At 35.5% G+C, this 24,269-nt stretch overlaps 1 protein-coding gene across 1 annotated transcript in view; it reads right to left on the bottom strand.

Annotated features, from left to right (window-relative positions):
- LOC106129478 (serine proteinase stubble) overlaps positions 1-21,007 on the bottom strand; it is a 41,955-nt gene extending 20,948 nt beyond the window's left edge. The window contains exons 1-2 of the mRNA XM_060952660.1: positions 20,879-21,007; positions 6,919-7,205 (exon numbers count right to left, since the gene is read on the bottom strand). Of these exons, the coding sequence (XP_060808643.1) occupies positions 6,919-7,147 (229 nt within the window). The 5' untranslated portion in view covers positions 7,148-7,205; positions 20,879-21,007. The remainder of the gene's footprint in view (positions 1-6,918; positions 7,206-20,878) is intronic.
- Positions 21,008-24,269: the final 3,262 nt, after the last annotated feature.

Below are 24,269 nucleotides of genomic sequence, written 5' to 3'. Positions count from 1 at the left end.
TTGACTACCGTGCACTGAATAAAAAGACTATAAAGGAAAACTATCCGATGCCCTTGATTGATGACCAGCTAGATGTACTTTCAGGAAACACCTTTTTCACAACCCTTGATTTGGCTTCTGGCTATTATCAAATTTCAGTTTCCGAAAATGATAAATACAAAACTGCTTTCGTCACGCCAGAAGGGCATTTTGAATTTAATAGGATGCCCTTCGGTTTGGCAAATGCCCCAGCCACTTTTCAAAGAATAATGCATCAGGTTCTCGGTAGCCTACGCTATAAGGAAGCTTTGGCATACCTAGACGATATTATTATACCATCAACTAGTATTTCAGAAGAATTAGATCGTTTAGAATTAGTATTGCAAGTTTTAGCTGATGCTGGTCTTACGTTAAAATTAAAGAAATGTAATTTCTTTGCACATTCTGTGGATTATTTAGGTTTTGAAATTTCGGCTGATGGTATAAAGCCAGGAGCAAAGAAAATTTACGCAGTAGAAAATTTCCCCACACCTAAAAACCAACACAATGTCAGACAGTTCCTTGGGTTGGCTAGTTTTTTCAGACGATTCGTACAAGGCTTCTCTATACTTGCTAAACCACTAACTCAACTCCTCAGAAAGGATGCACCATGGGTATGGAATGAGGAGCAGCAAAAATCATTTCAAACTTTGAAAGACAAATTAGTACAGAAACCTATTTTAGCATTGTATAACGTAAATGCAGCTACTGAACTCCATACCGATGCGTGCAAGATAGGTATTGCTGGGATTCTGCTTCAAAAAGATGAACATTCTAAATTAAGACCGATAGCCTACTTTAGTCGACAAACTACACCCGAGGAACAAAACTACACTTCCTATGACTTGGAAACTCTCGCGGTTGTAGCATCCTTTCAAAAATTCAGAGTTTATCTTGTAGGGATTACATTTAAAGTTGTTACCGATTGTAACTCTTTAAGAGCTACATTTTCGAAACGAGACATGTTGCCACGTGTAGCCCGATGGTGGACTTTCATGCAAGATTTTGACTTTAGCATAGAATATAGAGCAGGAGTTTCCATGAGTCACGTAGATGCTCTGAGCCGCAACCCACCAAAGGAAAATAAAACTATTGAACATTCCATATATCATGTGTCTGAATCTGATTGGATAACGACAGTTCAAAACGCGGATTCGGAAATTCAACGAATCATTGGTGTTTTAAATGATCCAAATTTAGAGGATATTACGGATATTAAAAATTATTATAAGTTAAAAAACGGTAAGCTTTTTAGAATCACTCCCGATGTTGATAGGTGGGTTGTGCCTAAGGGCGTTCGGTGGCAAGTGGTGAAACAAAATCACGACGACATAGGCCATTTCGCCTTAGATAAAACCCTCGAGAAAGTTAAGCTCCATTTTTGGTTCCCGAAAATGAGGCGATTCATTAAAAAGTATGTTACGTCTTGTTTAGAGTGCGCATATTCAAAAGCCGTTGCTGGAAAAAACCCCGGATTCCTAAACCCAATCGAAAAAGTCAGCCAACCTTTTGATACTGTGCATCTAGACCACGTGGGCCCCTTTGTCAAGAGCACAAAGGGTAATATTTATATATTAGTAATAATTGATGCATTTACGCGGTTTATTTACTTGAGAGCAGTTCGGAATACTAAAACTAGTTCAACTATAAAGATATTGCGAGAATATTTAGGCATTTTTGGTGTACCACGTAGAATAATTTCGGATCGGGGAACTTCGTTTACGAGCGACTCATTTAAAGCTTTTATAATAGAAAAAGGAATCAATCACGTTCTCAATGCTGTAGCAACCCCTAGGGCAAACGGTCAGGTTGAACGTTACAATAAAGTTATTGTAGACTCATTAACGGCAAAATGCGTAGGGACATCCGAAAGTAAATGGGAAGACTACTTGCCGGAAGTTCAATGGGGTATAAATAATACCCTTAATAAAGGTATTAATAGAACTCCGGCAGAAGCACTTTTCGGTGTTAGACCAAAAGGTCCAAGTGACAATAAATTACTAACTGCCATAGATGATGGCATTACAATTAATGAAGAATTGGACTTAAGTAGTATTAGGAATGAAATAAGTGCCTTTGTAAAAAAGTCACAACAGCAACAAAAGGAGAGGTATGATAAAACTAGGTGTGAGCCTATTCAATTTAAAGAAGGTGACTTAGTTAGAGTAGAACGGCAGGTCCCAGCGACGGGCAACAGTAAAAAACTAGTTCCAAAATTTCAAGGCCCTTATAAAATTACTAAAGCTTATGATCATGATAGGTATCAAATAGAAGACACTCCTTTGACTAGAAAAGGTAACAAAAAATATTCCACGGTTGTCGCGATTGACAAATTAAAGCCATGGTTAAATTTTTCAAGACCCAATGATAACATCCTGAGTGAGGAGGAATCTGATTAATTTGCATGTTGTTTTAATTATTATTATTTTATTTTTTTTCAATAACGCAGAACAATGGGGTCTGCAGTCAGGAATCTGATTAATTTGCATGTTGTTTTATTTATTTTTTTAACGCAGAACAATGGGGTCTGCAATCAGGACAATGGGGCCTGAAATATTATAAAACAGGACAATGAGGCCTGAAATATTATAAAACAGGACAATGGGGCCTGAAATATTACAAAACAGGACAATGGGGCCTGAAATATGTAAAACAGGACAATGGGGCCTGAAATATTACAAAACAGGACAATGGGGCCTGAAATATGTAAAACAGGACAATGGGGCCTGAAATATATTTAAACAGGACAATGAGGCCTGTCATATTGTAAACAGGACAATGAGGCCTGTAATATTGTAAACAGGACAATGAGGCCTGTCATATTGTAAACAGGACAATGAGGCCTGTAATATTGTTAACAGGACTTTGAGGCCTGTATTTTGTACTAATATTATTAATTTAAATCTAGAAATAAATTAGGCTTAAGTGTAAGGACACACTTACATTAGGATGGCCGAATCTGTTAGCATAAACATGCATATCGCATTATATTTAATTAAAGCCTAATTAAACATGTAAATAATCATTGTTTAAAAGTCTATGATGTTTCACAAACACCTTATTCCCATTCATTATGCAAGGCAGTTTTTAGTTTCATTTTAATTAATTTATTTTCGTAATTTATTGTAATAAAATAAACTTGTTTTAAACAATATACATATTCAAAATCAAAACAGTTGTGAAACGATGACACTCTGTCAGGCGCCATCTTGTTGTTTACGTCACACTATTTAAAGCCAAGAGCGCACCGACCGAGTGTCATTTGTTTCGGAGTTGTCAGACTGTGCGCATCGGAGCCGCAATACTTGGTGAGTCGTTTTATTTTGATCACGTTATTTTAATCGCTGTAATAATAATATTATATTTTGCTGTTGCTATAATTTTATGGAATTATAACATCTGTAAAATTTGAATTAAGCTTGTGCTTAGATTTGTTTAATTAAATAAATCAGTTTAATAAATCAGATAATGAAATATAGCTGTTTTTCTTTTGCTTAAACACTAATCACTTTTAGTAAGCTATCTGACACATATAATCACGTCTATATCCCTCGCGGGGTAGACAGAGCCAGGCCACGTTCAGCTGTTTGGCTTAATGATGGAATGAAGATTCAAATAGTGACAGGTTGGTAGCCCATCGCCTTATTGAATGAGTTAATAAACCCATCCCTTAGTCGTTTTTAATGACATCCATGCGAATGAAATGGAGTGATCCTATTCTTTTTTTTTAAATTTGTGCCAGGAACCACACGGCATTAATTGTCTTTATCCTTTTCGGGGTAGATAGCCAACAGGTACTCGGCTCAAAATGGAATTGAGATTGAAATAGTGACAGATCGAGTTATTAGACTTTCCCTTAGTCGCCTTTTACGACATCCACGGGAGAGACATCTGTGCAATTTGGCGTTTTTGTTTTCTGTTGCCATAGCGACCTTATAGAAATCGTCGCAAAAAGAATTCGCTCCACCTCCAACCGACTACAGAAAAGCGAGGATTCGATGACTCACGTAAAAGTGTCGTATTGTTACACACATGTACTTTCACTTGGGTTGTCGCGACTTCAGTAGGTCACACAAAGTCATGTAACTAAACTTAACTATGATTCCTAGAACATAAGATAAGGACCCTCCCCTATCTTTAAAAAAATAACAGCACATTGACAAGTGTTAAAATCAATTAAAAGTTCATAAACTAGGGTTTCTTACACACTATCACATATGTGCCGTGTGGTTCCCGGCACCAATACAAAAAAGAATAGGACCACTCCATTTCTTTCCCATGGATCATAAAAGGCGACTAAGGGTTAGGCTTACATACTTGTGATTCTTTTTTTAGGCGATGGGCTAGCAACCTGTCACTATTTGGATCTCAATACCATCATTAAGCCGAGCAGCTGAATGTGGCCATTCAGTCTTTTCGGGACTATTGGCTCTGTCTACCCCATAAGGGATATAGACGTGACTATATGTACGTATGAATGTCGCGAAACATACATACATACAGAGATAGGGACAGACGCGGGAAGCGACCTTGCTTTATACTATTTAGTGATACCTACATAAATTATCGCCTTTTGAAGGCATGCAGAGACTGCAATTTTGTTTAAAATTTTCAATTTTCAAATTCTTTATCGCATATCATAAAGTACATCAGTTAAATTACAGTTACTTCTTATAAATAGGTACAATATGAATCCTGTTGGGCATCGCAATTTTAAAATAATAGGGAACGGCGGGCAGGTTTATGTCGACTATTAGGTTGAATATAACAATAAAAAAAATGTCGTATTATATTTATATTTGGAGAGTACATTAATAGGTAATTTAAAATGAATATAATTTATAAATATTGACGTTTATATAATTAAGAGTCTGGAGAAGGACATAGGGTACCTTGCATCCCGGTAAAAAGTAAGATCCCGTGGGATTTGCAAAAACCTGTGTTTTTTTTGCAGGTGGCGCTAAATTCGTCATTTTTTTTTGAAGGTGGCATTTGATTTGATACTTTTTTGCAGGTGGTTTCGTCGCTTTTTCTATACATACATATAATCACGAATATATCCCTTGCGGGGTTGACAGAGTCATCAGTCTTGAAAAGACTCGAAGGCCACGTTCATTTGCTTGGCTTAATGATAGAAATAGCAAGTCCATCGCCTAAAAGAAGAATTCCAAGTTTAAAATCCTATCCCTTAGTTGCCTTTTACGACATCCATGGGAATGAGACGGAGTGGTCCTTTTCTTTTTTTTAATTGGTGCCGGGAACCACACGGCACGTTATTTCGCTTTTTGTAGATGGCGTTAAAGTCACGCGTATGAAGCTGCTTGTAAAACCTAGTACATTATACATCGCACTTTTACTGTTACTAACGCATTCGTTCCGCGTCTATTTCCAAAACGAACAATAATAACTTACTAACGCTTTAACTATCAATTGTTTTAAATGCCGAGTGAGAGTATCGCTTTGTTTATATGTTTCAACAGATCTACAATACTAACAGAAGTAAAAAATCGGCCAAGCGCGAGTTGGACACGTGCACGAAGGGTTCCGTTCAACCATCATTACGTTTTAAATTTAAATATTATTTTTTTATATTCACGTTTCTAGATTTTTATTTAAATCGACCTTTGTTGTGTGGGATGGCCACCCCTTTATAATAACTTCATTGTTAATTAATTATTTTTAAAGATAATGTATGTTGCGACGTCTCTACGCTACAAGTCACAACAACCAATCAAGCGACGCTAACAGTCAAAAGCAGCGAAAAACCTAAATCGCGCAAGCAAAGATCTCACGGATTGGAGCATATATACAACCTCCAACTCAACATCGTCTGTCGCGCGGTTCCCCAGACATAACACCTAGCCTGGCGGAAGATCTTCCCTTTGGTGGCGGTTGAGCCCGATTCATCGCTCCCGCTACAATGTACATGTAAACACTTGTAAAAATTCTAAGCTGATATTTACATATATAGCGTACCGTATTGTAGCGACCGTTCAGCCTCCACGGACGGATAGACATTTTGACTTGACATTTTGGATGAACAAAACTGACTGACTGATATTATTGAAAAGAAGGACAATCGAAATTTGACTAAATCGATGACGAGACAAGACGCCTTGAACATCCGAAAATCTGGTGTTTTATTCTGACTGACCCACCAGACCCTCGGCCGGTCAGTTATTAATCATACATACATATGGTCACGTCTATATACCTTGCGGGGTAGACAGAGCCAACCGTCTTGAAAAGACTGAATGGCCACGTTCAGCTAATTGGCTTAAGAATAGAATTGAGATTCAAATAGTGACAGGTTGCCAACCCATCGCCTAAAAAAGAATCCCAAGTTTGTAAGCCTATCCCTTAGTAGTCTTTTACTACATCCATGGGAAAGAGATGAAGTGGTCCTATTCTTTTTTGTATTGGTGCCAGGAAACCACACGGAAGTTATGAATATTGACTATTGGTGTTACAGCGACAATAGAAATACATAATTTGTGAAAATTCCAGCTTTCCAACTATCACGCGGTATATATAAGAGACAAACAGACGGGCGGACAGACATAATTCTTAGTAACAGGGTCCCGTTTTCACCTATAAGGTATGGAACCCTAATGAGTTATTTTTTAAAATTTCTGTCTCTCTGTCTATATGTTTGTTTTCGAATCACGCGAAAACTATTACTCAGATTTGAATGCGGTTTCTTAGATATGTTAGGATTGGTCCGACTTAAAAGATGAGTTTTTGGGATATAGTTCTGTGCACAAAATGAATAAGACATTTAATTATTGATATTTCACATTATTGTTTTAACGAACTAAAACATAAAAAAAAGAATAAATGAGGTACAGCCGATTAAAAAAATAATGACTTACGAATTAAGTAAAATAAAGTCATAATTACCTTGCATATAGTCCATATTTAATATAACAGGACCCGCGGTCACATAATTAAAAATTAACAACACTTGGAAAACTAAAACAGCGAATGTAAAATTTAAACATACTAGTCTGAAGTTATCAACGCATTGGACAAGCAAACACTTTTTGTGAATGTTGGCACCACTGACACTGTCACCGCACTTCACTACTATTGGTTGGCTGTAAGGCCACGTGCTGATTGGCGGACCCATGTTAGAAGTTCAGGACAACTAGTCCTGTTTCATTGTAGGGATTTGTCGGAGTTTGTGCCTGGAACAAAAGATAGGTGAAATTAAAAAATGAGGAAGATATCACGGTCAGAATATAAGAAAGTGACTATGGTATATATTATTTATTTAGATTTCTAAGTAACAAAAATCCGGCTCGAAGGACCATATTAAAATATGGTCCTTCGGAATCAGATTCTCATCATGCCATGGCTGGGATTTGATCCCGGGACCTTTGGTGTCACAGGGCACTACCTCTGCGCCACAGATGCCATCATACTCGTAGTAACCCATAGATATCAGGTAATGCTTTTTCTGTGACATTGCCACAATAACGAAAAAACAACAATTCATTCATTGTGCCATCCAGCCCAATTTGACTTTTCGACCTTTGCTTCTGTCTATCCCCTTAGGGATAAAGACGAAATATATGAATGAACCTAATGAGGAAAATATTCTTTACATAACCAGTTCAGAAAACTATCTTTGTGACCAACTGACGACCTAATGACTCATCAAGTTATCTCTCAACGATACTGGTGACTCACTGTCCCATCAGGATTTGTCACACATTAACATATAAATTATGTAAGAATGTTGACAAATACCGCTTATTTAGAAAGTGGGTTATTGTTGCACATAATTCACATAAACAACTTTTTTGCTGACGCTGTTACGGTGATGGAAAACATCGTGAGGAAACCTGCACATTCGGGCAACTGGATGTGTAACTATGATCCAAATACGCATTAAGTTTACCTGCAAAGGTTGCGGAGGTAATATGGGAGCCGCTTCGTTTAAAAACCTGACTCACCTGATTCCTCTCCAGAGTGATGAGGATTTAACCGGGACTAAATCCGGTGAAAGAAGAATTCTCATAAATATTTCTAGAACTATGATTTTCGCGCGAAACTTTATTACTGTGAGAATTTCTAGAATAAGACATAGCCTACATATGTTACTCCTAAAAGTCTATTGTATCTCTCTGCCAAATTCCGTCATAATCGGTACCTACAATAGTTTTTGAATTTGACTGTAACAAACAAAAATACAAGTCTTTACGTGTGACTTAAGAAGAGAACCAATCCATATCTTTCCCATGGATTTCGTAAAAGGCGACTAAGGGATAGGCTTTAAAACTTGGGATTCGTCTTTTAGGCGATGAGCTAGCAACCTGTCACTATTTGAATTCCATCATAAAGCTGCAGAATCAACTTAACGTGGCCTATCAGTCTTTTAAAGACTGTTGGCTCTGTCTACTAGGTTAACATATATAGACCTTATAGCACATATTGGCACCTAGCTCTCTAAATCACAACATTGAGGTGGTAAAACACGTTCAGAAACCGTAGTCAGAACTGGCTGCGCAGGAGCAGCTAACTGTTCACACTTCCTGCTAAAACCTGTACTCACTGTTACTCGCATATTGACAATATCCCGCTTAGAAACATTAGATATGTTAAAAATAATATACAGTTGAACTTGTATGCAAAGATTCAGATATGGAAAGGATGAACATGTCGATATATATAAAGCAATAATCACGTCTATATCCCCTGCGGGGTAGACAGAGCCAACAGTTTTGTAAAGACACGCCACGTTCATCTGTTTGGCTTAATGATAGATAGAATTGAGATTCAAAAAGTGACAGGTTGCTAGCCCATCGCCTAAAAGAAGAATCCTAAGTTAGTTTGTTATTCTATCCCTTAGTTGCCTTTAACGACATTCAAGGGAAATAAATGGAGTGATCCAATTCTTAATTATTCCTTATTATAGATTTATTAAACAAATAATATTAAAATAAACTTTGAGAGGCGCGTTGATGTCTTTTACAAGCAGATTTATTCATACTACATGATTCATGTTTTTTTTTAATGTAGACAATGTGCATTCGTCCACATATGTAATAATCCACACTTCTTGCATATTTATTATGCTTCATACGCATACGTCAATCTTTTCATGCAAGCTTAGGTTTAGGGCACTCCTGACCTGACCTCCACCAAAACGTTTCCGATGAACTAATATCCCATCGACTCATTTTTGTATTGAGATTGTTAATCTATCTTTCTTAACATATAATATATATTTTAAATTATTAAAATCTCATATAAACTAAATAAGAAAGATAGATTAACAATCTCAATACAAAAATGAGTCGATGGGATATTAAATTAATTGATTTATATAAAAAATATATTTTTTTAATTATTAAAATCTGATATAAATCAATGAATCTGAACTGTATCATCCCTATCTATTCTTAGTTTGGATAATTGTGAAGTTGACGTTGTTGAAGAAAATGCTGCAGTGCAGTTTGTTACCGCTTCTGCTGCACTGACGCCTTGGAAGTGGCAGTAAACTTAGTTTTAAGTAATTTATTTGACGTCAACCAATGTTGTGAAACCAAAAAAAAATGACAATTATTAAGTTATATGAAGTGTCCCAAAATAGTGAATAAAAATGTTGAATTTGAAATTGAATTGTCAGTGAAATATTACGGCAAACGAAATCGCGGGAAACAGCTAGTCATAAATAATGTTATGGAGTGATATAAAACTTACAGTGTAGGTTGTATAGAATCTGCGGTGTGGTAACTTACCTGACAGAGTCACATTTATGAGACGCCATTCAATATAATGGCATGCAGGCTGCCGCGTATAAAATGACGATTTTATGTACACATATAAAATACTAGATGCGAATTAAGATTCGGTAGCGCCGGGGCAGGCAACTCTTTGGTGCCCCTCAGAAATTTTAATACAGCATTATGAAGCATTCGTGTAGGTATCTCTTCACGCAATCGATAAAATTATTAACATATCACGTCTTTATCCCTTACTTAGTAGATAGAGCCAACAGTTTCAAAAAGATTCGAAACTCGTTCAAAGGAATAGTCTGGAGATGAAATTAAGATTTAGATATTGACAGTACCCGAAACCGCCAAACTTGCATGAAAAGAGTTATGAATGTGGATGAAGCGAAGGAAGTATGCAGAGATCGTGGCAAGTGGAAAGAAGTAGTCTCTGCCTACCCCTCCGGGAATGAGGCGTGATTTTATGTATGTATATTGACAGGTTACGGATTTCCACGTTCTCTATGGAATATTGTTAAATTCTCCGAAAATATATCTTCCTTATCAGTATTCTCAACAGTACGTTACAATCGAGCGTAGCTACGATCCAATGCGAGCTTATAAATAACTAGCGACCCGCCCCGGCTTCGCACGGGTGCAAAATTCGGAAAAAATTATACATAAAAACCTTCCTCTTGAATCACTCTACCTGTTACAAAAAACCGCATCAAAATCCGTTGCGTAATTTTAAAGATTTAAGCATACAGACAAACAGACTAAAATAGCGACTTTGTTTTATACTATGTAGTGAAACGCGGGCGCCCATTTTACCTCGCGCCCCGTGCACGTATCATATCGCCGTTAGACAGATCCGCCACATGTGAAGATGTAGGGTTGATAATAAAATCTTAATGGTGTAATTCAGTTAAGTGGATGTTTAGAGTTTAATGGCGGACCGTTAAGGCGACGACCTGAATCGGACCCGTGGCGCAGAATTAATTCAATTAATAGGTGTCTAGAAGCGCATGCTTCACACGGTGAATAAAGTTATTTAGCACATTTATTTTAGTACTAGCTGTGCCCGCGACTTCGTCCGCGTGTAATTGTTATTTTGGGCATCATTGAAGCCCCCAAGGATGAATAATTTTCCCCGTTTTTTTTTTCCATTATTTCTTCTCTCCTAATAGTTGCAGCGTGATGTTATATAATCTAAAGCGATTCTCGATAAATGGTCTATTCAACACAAAAATAATTTTTCAATTCGAACCAGTAGTTCCTGAGATTAGCGCGTTCAAACAAACAAACTCTTCAGCTTTATAATATTAGTATAGAAAGTATAGATTTTTGAATACACCATCTTTACTCCTCTTTTTTCCCACTCTTTACGTAGCGTCTGCACAGTATGTTAGTTTTTTTTCAATTACTACATATTATAAAGGAAGGTCCCCCTATTTTATCTTTCTGTATGTATGCGTTTAATACTCGTTAAACATTTTGATGAAATAAAGCAAAAAGTAAACGTCACAACATACCAACAAATAAAAAAATGAACAGAGAAAAGAGATAAAAAAAAATATACAAATAAATATAAAAATATACAAAGGAAGTGTGAATGGGACTGTTGGAGTGGGAAAGCTAAGACGAACGTACCTTGATCAAATCGGAGACGTTCTAGCAAAAGGTATGGTCAAGAGTACCCGAAACCGCCGCGCTTGCATGAAGATAGTTAAGAATGTGGATAAAGCGAAAGAAGTATGCAGGGATCGTGGCAAGTGAAAAGAAGTGGTCTCTGCCTACCCCTCCGGGAAAAAAGCGCGACGCTACACTTAACTCCTCCAACAAAAGTTAGCTCTTAAATTTATGAAGAAAATGTATGCGCTAATCTCGGAAAGTTTTTCAAGAATTTTGTTACTGTTTGATATGTTGGAAAGAGGGTTTTCTGAGGAAGGTTTATATCTATTAATGCTAATCGTGCGAAGTCGAGGCGGGTAGCTTGTATATAAATTTATCTTTTCCAGCAAAATCTATTGAACGTTTAAGGATACTGTGAAGTCTAAGTATCTTTTTAGTCCACCGACACTATCAAAATATATGTAAGCGTTATAAAATCTTTAACAACACTAACCTAAACCTAAAAAAAGAGGGTTATGTTTTGTACATGTTGACCTGACGTTAACACGTCACCCACTTCATGTGCATTTTAATGTGAGTACCGTTACCATTAGCACTGTTTAAATAAAATGTGCATGTTGTTTCCTTAAAAGAGTAGGTATAAATGTTATTAAATTTGTTGGTATTTCCCTAGTAACACTAGTGTTGGATGATGTGATCTACAGAAAGCAAAGAATTTAAAGTCCTCTACAAAAAAGCGACGAATTTAACGCCGCCTACAAAAGTATACATGTTTTCGCAAATCTCACTGGTACTTGAGTTTTTACCGGGATGAAACCCTACGTTCTTCTGCAGACTTTGATGTAAATTCGATAAATTTTAAGGTCATCTTGTTTAGTGTGTGTTTTTTTCTTTTTTTTTTTGCAGAGCAGTCATTTATCTGTTAAGCATTCAGTTAGTAGACTTACCAATCAACTTTTAAACTTGTAGATACATATTCTTGTTTTTTTAAAGAATTTTTATAAATTCTTTTTACTTCTCTTCCCGCGCAAATTGGAAAAGTCAATATGACTTTTGTGTTTGCTCATATGTTAATTCGAATTTAATTTGTTGTCTTAATTTAACATTCGAGTCTCAAGTTTACATGAATTAAGTTCAAGATGAATTACATGTGTTGTTTTTTTAATAATTTAAATGCTGAACACAAATCGGCCACCATGTGGGATGGAAGACTCCAGTTATCTGATAACGACTGCACAAAGCTGCAAGAATTCTTATTTAGTATTGATGATTATTCATTTAATAATTAAAACTATAAAACAAATATTTCATCTATATTGATATAACATGTGCAAATAGGTAAAATTGATGATTTTGATTGTTTGTTTATTAATACTAAATAACTGTTTATGACTTATTTTCAAAAATACTAAACCGATCATGAAAATTCATTCACCGTTAAAAAAGGTTCTTTATCTGTGGGTGTAATAATAGTGTGTGGTGCGCCAGGGGAGCAGCCATGGTGGGTAGGTAGTATTAAGTAAGATAAATTATTTATTTAACATTTAAATCCATATTTGACTAGTCGATATATCATTAGTCTTAAGTGCGCCTAATGCGCTGTACTGCCGTATTTTGTTATATTAAATTTAATAAACAAAAAAAAACATTGCCATATTTATACCCTAAGTACTACCCTACTTATAAAACTACCTAATTATTTTCACTTGGACAAAAAAAAACATATTAAATCTTATATACCTATAAAAAATATAGAAAGAGAATGTTTTGACAAATCTAAATCAAAGACAAGAGACGCCGTCCCACACAACTTTCACACACATATAACCTTTGGAATAACGGTGTAAGCTAAAGCCGACTGACATACTTCCAAATCGATGACTTGACCGTACACAACGTGAAAACGCATTTTCTACCATAATTCCATAAGTTTAAGGACTAAATTCGTTTTCTGTGCACGAAGAAATGCCATTTCCAACCTTGAAATTGAGATGGCGGGATGGAAATCGGTTTTTGAGGTTATGTGTCAGATTTTTAGGTTATTTTTAAGGCGCCATATCCTGTATCATAATTATATTGATTCAAACTTACACAGTTAATTGAACTTTTCGACTGTGTTTTGTTTTCCTTATTCGATATTCTTCTTTTTTAACTAGCGAGTAATTTTTTTAATCATCTGCTAGTCAAGAAATAATTGAATGTCTTGTGAATAGAAGATTTGGCTATGGTATGAATACACGAGGCGAAACGTATATCAATACCCTCAAGAAGGAGTAATTTTCCCTGTTATTTCACACTTTCCGTTATTTCTTCGTTCCTAATAGTTGCAGGGTGATGTTATATAGCCTAAAGCCTTCCTCGATAAATGGTCTATTCAACGCAAAAATATTTTTTCAGTTCAGCTTAGGCAATTATATAATCTGTACTCCGTCTATTCAACGCAAGAATTTTTCAATTCGAACCAGAAGTACCTGAGATTAGCGCGTTCAAACAAACAAAAAACTGTTCAGCTATATAATATTAGTATAGATTAGGCAATTATATAATCTGTACTATGACTTAACAATGTTAACCCTTCGCTTCCGCCAGCACGAATGTGCATACGGGCGCTATCAGCTGGTGAAAAAAAAGCATTACTTATTTCTACATTTAGACATCGGACGTAAATAATTTCCATGCTTTTTAAATACATATGGCCTGATATTTATTACTTTATAATGTCTTTTAATCAAACCTAGTGTATTAAAAATTTGTAAGTAGATACATTTTATTCATAGAAATATTAATATGTCTTGTAGTACTTAATTAATATATGCATACATATCACGTGTTTGCAGAGTAGACAGAGCCAACAATCTTAAAAGGACTAAACAGGTGTGGTTGGATTTAAAAATGTCCTTTTTAACCGATTTTACAAAAAGTAAGTTTCTTACTTCGTCAGAAGGCAAATATGTATGTTTTATAGTCATATATACATAAAATTAATTTAAATGAAGAACCCTAAAACTGATTGAAAATATCGTTGTAACGTGATAATAATTTTCAATCTACATCATTTTAGAGGACAATGAACTGACCTAGAAAATCTACACGAACAAAAGTACACATAACATTAGAAGACTTGAAATTATACGTTATTGTTATTTTCAAACCTTTCGATTAGTGAGACGAGTATAGCAATCGTATAAAAATGTATTCGAAATGTTTTCATTCATTATCGAATGATTTCGAGTCTCATGGCGCCATTTTCTTTTAGATGTCATATATTTATTTAGTTCTTATACAGTTAGGCACCTATTTATTTATTTTATACATTAGTATAATTAAGAATATTTTAGAGCCAAATTATATGTAGTTTTTCATTGTTGCAAACAAAGGTTGGTGGTTCTCCAAGAAAATACAAGACATATTTTTTTTAAATGATATGTAGGTACGATTGTTACCGACCTTAGATAAGAATAACCACCATTTCTTATCTGTGCGAGCCCCGGTTTTAAAGGTAAAAATATTTAAAATACACAGTTAATGTAACCAAGTGCCGTGTGGTTCCCGGCACCATTACAAAAAGAATAGAACCATGTCGTAAAAGGCGACTAAGGGATAGGCTTATAAACTTGGGATTTCTCTTTTAGGCGATGGGCTAGCAACCTGTCACTATTTGAATCTCAATTCTATCATTAAGACAAATAGCTGAACGTGGCCATTCAGTCTTTTCCAGACTGTTGGCTCTGTCTACCCCGCAAGGGATATAGACGTGACCATATGTATGTATGTATGTATGAAACCAATCAAGAAAATTTCTTATAAACTCTTTCTAATACATACCAAATCAGTTAAATCCTGTGCATCATGCCAAAAATTTCAAGATTATATTATTTTACCTTAAAGTGAGTGTTCTACATTGTTTATTTCCATGTATTATTTTATTTCTATTTTTAAATTTAGTAATCCTAAATTTAAAATTAGAACCTGAATATGCAACCTCAATTTCCCGCCCACTGTTATTTTTTTTCTATTATGTTAGTATGTCATAAAGCTACAGAGAGCGTTGGTGGTCGAATCGGTTAAGTGCCTGATCAAAAAGGGGTTGCGCATAAAGGCACCGGTTCGAATCACACCGCGGCCATGTACCAATGACCATTTTCAAAGTTATGTACATTAGTTTGAATACTAACCGATTCTCTTACGGCGAGGGAAAACATCGTGAGGAAACCTGCACATTCAGGCAACTGAATGTGAAGCCATATAGAACCAATACGGGTAAGATTCCCCTGCAAAGGTTATGGAGGTCAGACGGGAGTCACTTCGTGTAAAAACCTGACTCACCCAATCCAGGATCCATGGTCTAAGGATCTAGACGTGATTATATGTACGTATCTATGTGTTGTTATAATTGATTACATTTGTAAAATGAGGCGACATATCGACTCATTAATATACAATTTGTTATGGTCTATGATTACTCAGCATCTAGAATGATTGATTGAAGATTGGTCATTTTAAAATGATCAAAAAGAAATATGATGTTACTTTTCAAGTATTGACTTATGATTTCGTCAGTGTGTCTTTGACTCTGTATACAGCTATGCAGTTAATTGATGTAGGTACTTAATTTAAATGGTTGTTTATAAGAAAATATTATGCATACAATATGAATATAAATAAGAGCGTTGGAAGGTTGTCTGAATCTTGGGATGCTCTGCAATGCAGTTAATATACCTATGTATATATAATAAATATATATATATAAATAGATCCCCCATATATATATGTATGTATATATATATGGGGGATCTATTTAAGAGTAACCAAAATGTGATTTTTAGAACTTCTATTTGTCTGTATATAAGTAATCGCAACACGCGATAACTGACGGCAGTTTTCTCAGATGTGTTTGGATTGGTAGAACTTAATAATTGGTTTACAAAAATATCTCCTCCCTCCCCTCTAAAGGGGGTAAACTCGGGGTCAGCTATTTTTATTTGAGATCGTCAGTGAATTGACGACAAACGAAGTTCGTTCGTCGTAAATTTTTATTTTATTTCAAGCATTTTACAAAATGTTAGCCTTCACTTTTTGAAACTAATGAAAATGGCTCTCAATCCATCAAAACTATTTGCGCCTATTAATATTCTAAACGGATATCTCGAATTGGAAGTCATGTGTTCTGAATTCAAATAGGCAACATATTCACTACAATATTACTTACAGACATCACGTCTTTATCCCTTACGGTGTGGACAGATCCAACGAATGAAGAATCCCAAGCTTATTAACATTTCATTTAGTCGCCTTTTACGAAATCCATGAATATTACTAATTTAGTATAAGTTCAAATCAAGACTGTCCCGTAAGGAATGAACGCGTGAACCTATATAATGCATATAAGTACATACATACATACCTACAAGTAATAACGTCTATATCCCGTGGGGAGCAGACAGAACCAACAGTCTTGAAAAGACTGATAGGCCACGGTCAGCTATTTGACTTAATGATAGAATTGAGATTGAAATAGTGACAGGTTGCTAGCCCATCGCCTAAAAAAAGAATCCCATTTTGGTAAGACTGTCCCTTAGTCGCCTTTTACGACATCCATGGGAAAGTGATGGAGTGGTCCTATTCTTTTTTATACTGGTTCCGGGAACCACACGGAATAAGAAGTATGGGAATAATCGATAAATAAATTGAAATGAATCGATAAATGAAAGATATAGGCCGTAAAACTGTTTTTTGATGGATCAAAACATATCATTGTATGCAAAATAACGTTTTCTTTTTAAACGCCCCGTTTAAAAACAGAAAAACAATGAAATCTTTGGATAGATCTTTCGATATCATTTTTAAATCTTTGAACAAACACAATAAGAGCCTAGGTACTTACTGTTTGTTTTATTCTAAGCTCATTTATGATAAGATCGGCTATTCAAAGCTTTCTGAATGTAATTAGTTCTAAATTCTGTTATACCAATTTGATTGTTTTCAGTGTTTGTTTTGTATGTTTATTATTTATGTACATAAATTTTTTTAAGTATTACGAGTATAGTACATAGTATGACATAAAAAAAATGCGTTAATAAAACTGTTTTGGGTGTATCCCAACCAATATTAAAAATTAAAAAAGTAAGCGTGACGCCATCACTAACGTCACACGACATCTGCCAATCATAGCGATGAATGTGACGCGCTAAGCCAATAGCAGCGAAGATTCTAAATCGCGCAAGCATAAATTGCATTTATTGCAGCATAAATACAGCCTCCGACTCAACATCGTTGGAGCTGCGGTTCAACTGCCTGGCGGAAGATTGTGGCATTAGACACCGAACTCCAAATATAATACAGCATTTTTTATTATTGTTAATTCATCATTATAGCCGATATAAAACTTGTTGTTTGTTTTTCAATATTAATCGACGTATCCGAAGAATAAAGTCCGATATATGCGATATCAATGTCGCAGAGCGGACTTTATTCTTCGGATACGTAGATTTCAACAATATTTCATACAATATTTCAAGGTGTTCATATTTTATTACCCTATTTATAAGCAGTAACTGGAATTCAACTGATGTACTTTATAATATGCAATAAAGATTTTGAATTGAATTGAACTGAAGTTTGTTGGTTTTCTCTTCACGCGCTATATCTACTGAACTAATATATTCTTGAAATTTCGCGTAAATACATATTGTGCATACATACATACATATGATCACGTCTTTATCCCTTACGGGGTAGACAGAGCCAGCAGTCTTGAAAAGACTGATAGGCCACGTTCAGCTGTTTGGCTTAATGATAGAATTGAGATTCAAATAGTGACGGGTTGCTAGCCCATCGCCTAAAAGAAGAATCCCAAGTTTATAAGCCTATCCCTTAGTCGCCTTTTACGACATCCATGGGAACGAGATGGAGTGGTCCTATTCTTTTTTTTATTGGTGCCGGGAACCACACGGCACATATTGTGTTTTTAATTAAAATACATGTCATTTATTTATGTCCATATTTTATTGTTCCATCTCCACAGCAAAACTTATCTGTCATTCTACTTTCTTTTTTTTAACAATAAGTATTTAATATCATGACATAAATAACTAGCGACCCGCCCCGGATCCGCAAGGGTAGCATTTATTATAAACCTTCCTCCTGAATCACTGTATCTATTAAAATAACTGCAACAAAATCCGTTGTGTAGTTTTATAGATCTAAGCATACAGACATAAGGACAGACGCGGGAAGCGACTTAATTTTTATACTATGTAGTAATATTTGAGAATGTGGAGGAGGACTTTCATGCCGGTCAAAACTATAGTTCTCGTGGTATTTGCGAAAAACCTGTATTAAAGGTGGCCCTAAATTGCGTTGCGTTTTAGAGTTGGTGCTAAATTCGTTGCCCTTTTGGCAGGTGGCGCTAAATTCACGCGGGCGAAGTTGCGGGTAAAACCTAGTAGGCATATTATAAATTGAGCTAGCACAAAATAAGTTCAAGTCTTGTGGAATACTTATACCTACTAACTCAACGATATCACACCTATAATCTAACTGGGACTCAAACCCTGGACCTAGTAAACGCCAGGAAAGCAAAAAAGTAGAACATAGTTGAAAGCGGCGGAAATGCCAGTGTAACGTCCTTCTCGTCATTCTTACTTTCTCAAAGGAAAGGCCTGGTGTTAATGACCTCAAAAACCTGCTATCTGGGACTTATCTCCGAAACTCAATCGGAATCTCGCCATTGGTATAAATACCTGGCTCTATAACTTAATATTCCGTTGACCGAAAAAAAAATTAAAAACAAAATTGCATTGTGGTATGTTGATTTTGAAATTTTTGCGATTCTGATCGTGGGAAAAATTTAATTTGAATTTGGAACGTTTTAATTATGCGAGATCGTATCTTTTCCAAGATGTTTTAATTATAAAACATGTTATGTATCCATATTTTTTATTTGAACACGCAAAAATTGTTTAATTGTGATTGGTATTAAAAGATAATATAAAAAGAGCATTGCTCAAAGTCCCAAACACGTTTGCGGCAAAATTAATTATAATTTAAATACATTCATACCTAAAATGTACTTAGTCGAATAATTAAGGTATTTAAGATCTAGTTCAGATTGATGCTGCTGTACTATAAAATACATACATACATACATATAATCACGTCTTTGTCCCTTGCGGGGTAGACAGAGCCAACAGTCTTTAAAAGACTGATAGGCCACGTTCAGCTATTTGGCTTTAAGATAGAATTGAGATTCAAATAGTGACAGGTTGCTAGCCCATCGCCTAAAAGAAGAATCCCAAGTTGATAAGCCTACCCCTTAGTCGCCTTTTACGACATCCATGGGAGAGAGATGGAGTGGTCCTATTCTTTTTTCTATTGGTGCCGGGAACCACACGGCGGTACTATAAAATTATAGAACAAAAGTTTATTAAGTATATACTAACTAGTTATATTATATTGTTTCTCTTTCTGCGTGTGACTTATTAGTTAAATTTCATGTTTTATTTAATTTTTTTACAAAGAAACAAAAAAAACTGATATGGATTTCGAATTTATAATATAAAATTCTAATATTTGACGTCATTATGTGTTCCCTAACTTTTATTGATAAACCAAGGAATGCTACCGAAATCAAGACATCAAAACTTTTTTCTGTAAAAAATCTTAATCTATGGAATCCACTTCGAATTTCAAACGCAATTCGAAAAAGGAAGACAAATCGACTAACAACAGACAGATTACAATTCGACATTCATTTCACTGACCCACATTCGAACACGAACGGGCCGTGTCAACTAACTTGTTTAACTTAAAATATCGTAACTTTACGAGCAACCTCTTATTTGATTAAAAGATGACCGTTCCGAGATAAAAAAGCTGGAATGTCGTATTTTAATATAGTTACATACTTTGCATTAAGTAGTCATATTAAAATGGTTTTAAACAGAATATTTATAAAACGGAGAAGTAATATAAGTATTTTGTATTACGAAAAAAATGTTTGCAAGCCAAGCAAATATCCATTAATTTTACAGTTCGTTTTGCCAAACTGAAATTTATGTACCAAGTCCAAATAAATAAAAACTAAAAATTTTTTGTCATGTTTTGGTATTAATTTTAAGCGTAGAACCTAGGGAAGGCTTCTAGCCTTTCGAGTACCTTTTGTATCTCAAAGACGCCAGTAGGAAGAGCAACAACCTATGATTGTAGGGCCGTTATTTCTGCCGTCTCGGCTCGCAGATACAGAAAAAGCGGTCTTTGACAACTATTCGCAACAATTTAACGTCTCATTAATTAAATAATATAAAGGTATTATTTTTGTCACCAACTAACAATAAATAAAAAAATCTTTGAAAAATGTAATTGAAAAAATCGCAAATAAAGGCACACAAAAGTTAATTGAAATTTCTTGAACGTAACGTTTGAAATTAACGAGTCCAAATTAAGGCTTACACCGAAACAAATAAGGGTCATTACACACAACGGTGCATTGAAATCAATTTTATATTCACCTGTTTAACGGGCACCAAGACGCCTCACAATCACGGCGAACTCATTATCCGACACTGTGGTTTTAACAGTTACTCGAACTACAAGACGATAAACTTGAGATGATCTTCCGAATCAAACTTTACTCGTGCTATTTTAGAAAAAAAAAAATAGGCTAAGTTTGATCTGTAGCGATTTTGACGTTTGCGGAAACGCGCGCTTTTTTATTTTTTATTTGATAAATGTATCGAGGCAACGGTCGACCGTCGCGGAGCCTTGACCGCTACGCGACTGCGGCCTTACTGGTTAGCTCTGTGCAAGCAGTCGGTGCTGGTAATGTAAATTACTTTCCAACAGTTACTTTTCGCTTCGCTGCACTGATTGCGACCTTTTTACTGCAGCTTTGGCACGCAGAAAGAAAGCTTCAGTATCTTATCGATAAGTAAACAAGCTTTTGGAACCTTTGTATTTTATGGAATTTTGATAACGTTATTTGGTTGGAGTCCTATTTTTTACTTTGTTGAGTACAGTTTAGTACCATAAATGTATCACAATCAACTGTTTACAATCACGTGTTTAACGCTTACGGGGTATACAAAGCCAACAGCCGCGAAGAGACTGAAAGGCCACAGTAACTAGAAGAATCCCAATTTTATTAGGCTTTTCCTTGATAGATGACATGTTATCTATGATATTTTAAAGAATAATCTTGTCTTTATTGTTACTGTCATAGTTGTGTTTTAACTAGAATAAAACCAATACATTTGGTTTTGCATTATTATTACAATTTATTCTACCGGCGCCGCATGGTTATTGATTATTCGCGAACTATTAACAAATATACAGAACTTGATGCTCATCCACTGCCTAGCATAGAACTGGTAGTTGCTAATGTAGCTAAATACAATTATTTTAGTCAAATTGATTTGAAAAGTGCTTACCACCAAATTCCAATATTAGGAAAAGAAAAAAGTATACAGCATTCGAAGCATGTGGTAATTTATATCAGTTTACTCGCATTCCATTTGGAGTAACCAATGGCGTAGCTGCTTTTCAACGTACACTGCAATTTATAATAGAGTCAGAGAAACTTAACGGCACATTTGCTTATTTAGATGATATTACCGTATGCGGCAAAACAAAAGACGATCATGACAAAAATTTGGAAAGATTTATGATGGCAGCCGAGAAATACAGTTTGACACTTAACAAAGACAAATGTACCTTTTCTTCTAGCTCTATAAATTTACTTGGTTATAATGTTCATAATAACACTATTAAACCAGATTCAACTCGTCTTAAGCCACTTCTTGACTTACCAGTCCCATCAGATGGACCTTCACTGAAAAGAACTCTCGGGCTTTTTGCGCATTATTCAAAATGGGTACAAAATTTTTCTGAAAAGGTAAGGCCTTTAATCTCAAGCAAAAGCTTTCCACTCGATGAAACAGCTATTTCTAGTTTTAATTCTCTTAAATCTACTATTGCTAAGTCATGTTTAACTGCAATAGACAATGAAGAAAGATTCGTCGTTGAAACTGATGCTTCTGAGCATACAATTGCAGCATCTCTTACACAAAATGGAAGACCAGTGGCATTTTTTTCTAGAAGTCTTTCTGATTCAGAACGCCGTCACTCTGCTATTGAAAAAGAAGCTTACGCAATTGTAGAATCTTTACGCAAGTGGCGACACTATCTCTTGGGTCGACATTTTCTTCTCATCACCGATCAACAGTCAGTTTCATTTATGCTGAATCAAAATCATACAAGCAAAGTTAAAAACGAGAAAGTTGAACGATGGCGCCTTGAGTTGTCGTGTTATAAATACGACATTATATATAGACCAGGGAAAGAAAATTTCACTGCTGATGCTTTGTCTAGAATAAGCGCTAGTATATCTACAAATAAACTTTATGAAATACACGATGCTTTGTGCCATCCTGGAATAGTGAGAATGGCACATTGGGTACGTCAAAAGAATCTGCCATATTCGATTAATGAAATAAGATCCATGATTTCGTCTTGCCCTATTTGTTCAGAAATAAAACCAAGATTTGGTCAGACACACGGCCATCTCATAAAAGCAACTTCGTGTTTTGAAAGACTTAATATAGATTTCAAAGGGCCTGTGCCAAGTAACACTACTAATCGTTATATATTAACAGTAATCGACGAATACTCTAGATTTCCTTTCGCTTATCCATGTAAAGATATGACTGCTTCAACTGTTGTTCATTGTCTGAAAGATATCTTTTATCTATTTGGTATACCACAATATATTCACTCTGACAGAGGAACATCATTTTTATCAGAAGAAGTCCAACAATTTCTTCATTCCCTTGGAATAGCTACTAGCAGAAGCTCTCCCTACAATCCAGAAGGTAACGGACAAATAGAAAGACTAAATGGAACATTATGGAAGAGTATTCAACTAAGCATTCGGTCCAAAAGTATGCGAATCGAAGAATGGGAAAAAGTTTTGCCTTTTGCTCTTCACTCAATACGCTCGTTGTTATGTACAAGTACCAATGCAACCCCTCATGAACGTATGTTTCATCATCCTAGACGATCACTAAATGGACAATCTATGCCAACGTGGTTACTTACTCCAGGACCTGTACTACTTAAACGACACGTAAGAAATTCTAAATATGACCCATTAGTTGATGAAGTGGAATTATTACAACCTAATCCCATGTATTCATATGTCAAGCTTCCTGATGGTCGTGAAACAGTAGTTTCTAATAAACATTTAGCTCCTTTGCCGCAACTTAATCAGGAGAGTGAAGAAAGTGCTGATATGGAGCCGGATGTCCAGGGAACTATAAATGACACTGTGGAACCTGACGTGTCAAATGAAGGACGGGCAGCCGAGACCGAAGAACCTGTTCTACGCCGTTCCAGTAGAGATCGCAGACCACCAGCTTATTTAAGGGATTATTTAAGGGGGGGAGAATGACATGTTATCTATGATATTTTAAAAGAATAATCTTGTCTTTATTGTTACTGTCATAGTTGTGTTTTAACTAGAATAAAACCAATACATTTGGTTTTGCATTATTATTACAATAGACTTTAACAATTTGAAATTTCAAAAGATAAGCACACTATGTCCTTTCTTCCTGAAAATGCGCCTATAACCTTAGTCGCCTTTTACGATATCCGTTTGAAAGAGATGGAGTGCTCCTATTCTCAAGAGCCGAGAACCTATTAAATTGACTTTTGATGAGATAGATCGTGGCAGACGACTGAAGACTGACAGAAGCATAGCCTAGCAAAAAAAAAAGTCCCAGATAACGGAATTGTTCTGATAAAGAAGCGCCACTTTCGCCGAGTTTTATATTCGTCGATCATTTTTGGGTTTTCCCAAAACTTTCACAGGGCAATTGTAACGTTATCACTATGCGATGGAAA

Source organism: Amyelois transitella, chromosome 29 (assembly GCF_032362555.1).
Source record: "Amyelois transitella isolate CPQ chromosome 29, ilAmyTran1.1, whole genome shotgun sequence".
Classification (NCBI taxonomy): domain Eukaryota; kingdom Metazoa; phylum Arthropoda; class Insecta; order Lepidoptera; family Pyralidae; genus Amyelois; species Amyelois transitella.
This window is presented reverse-complemented; position numbering and strand designations above follow the sequence as displayed.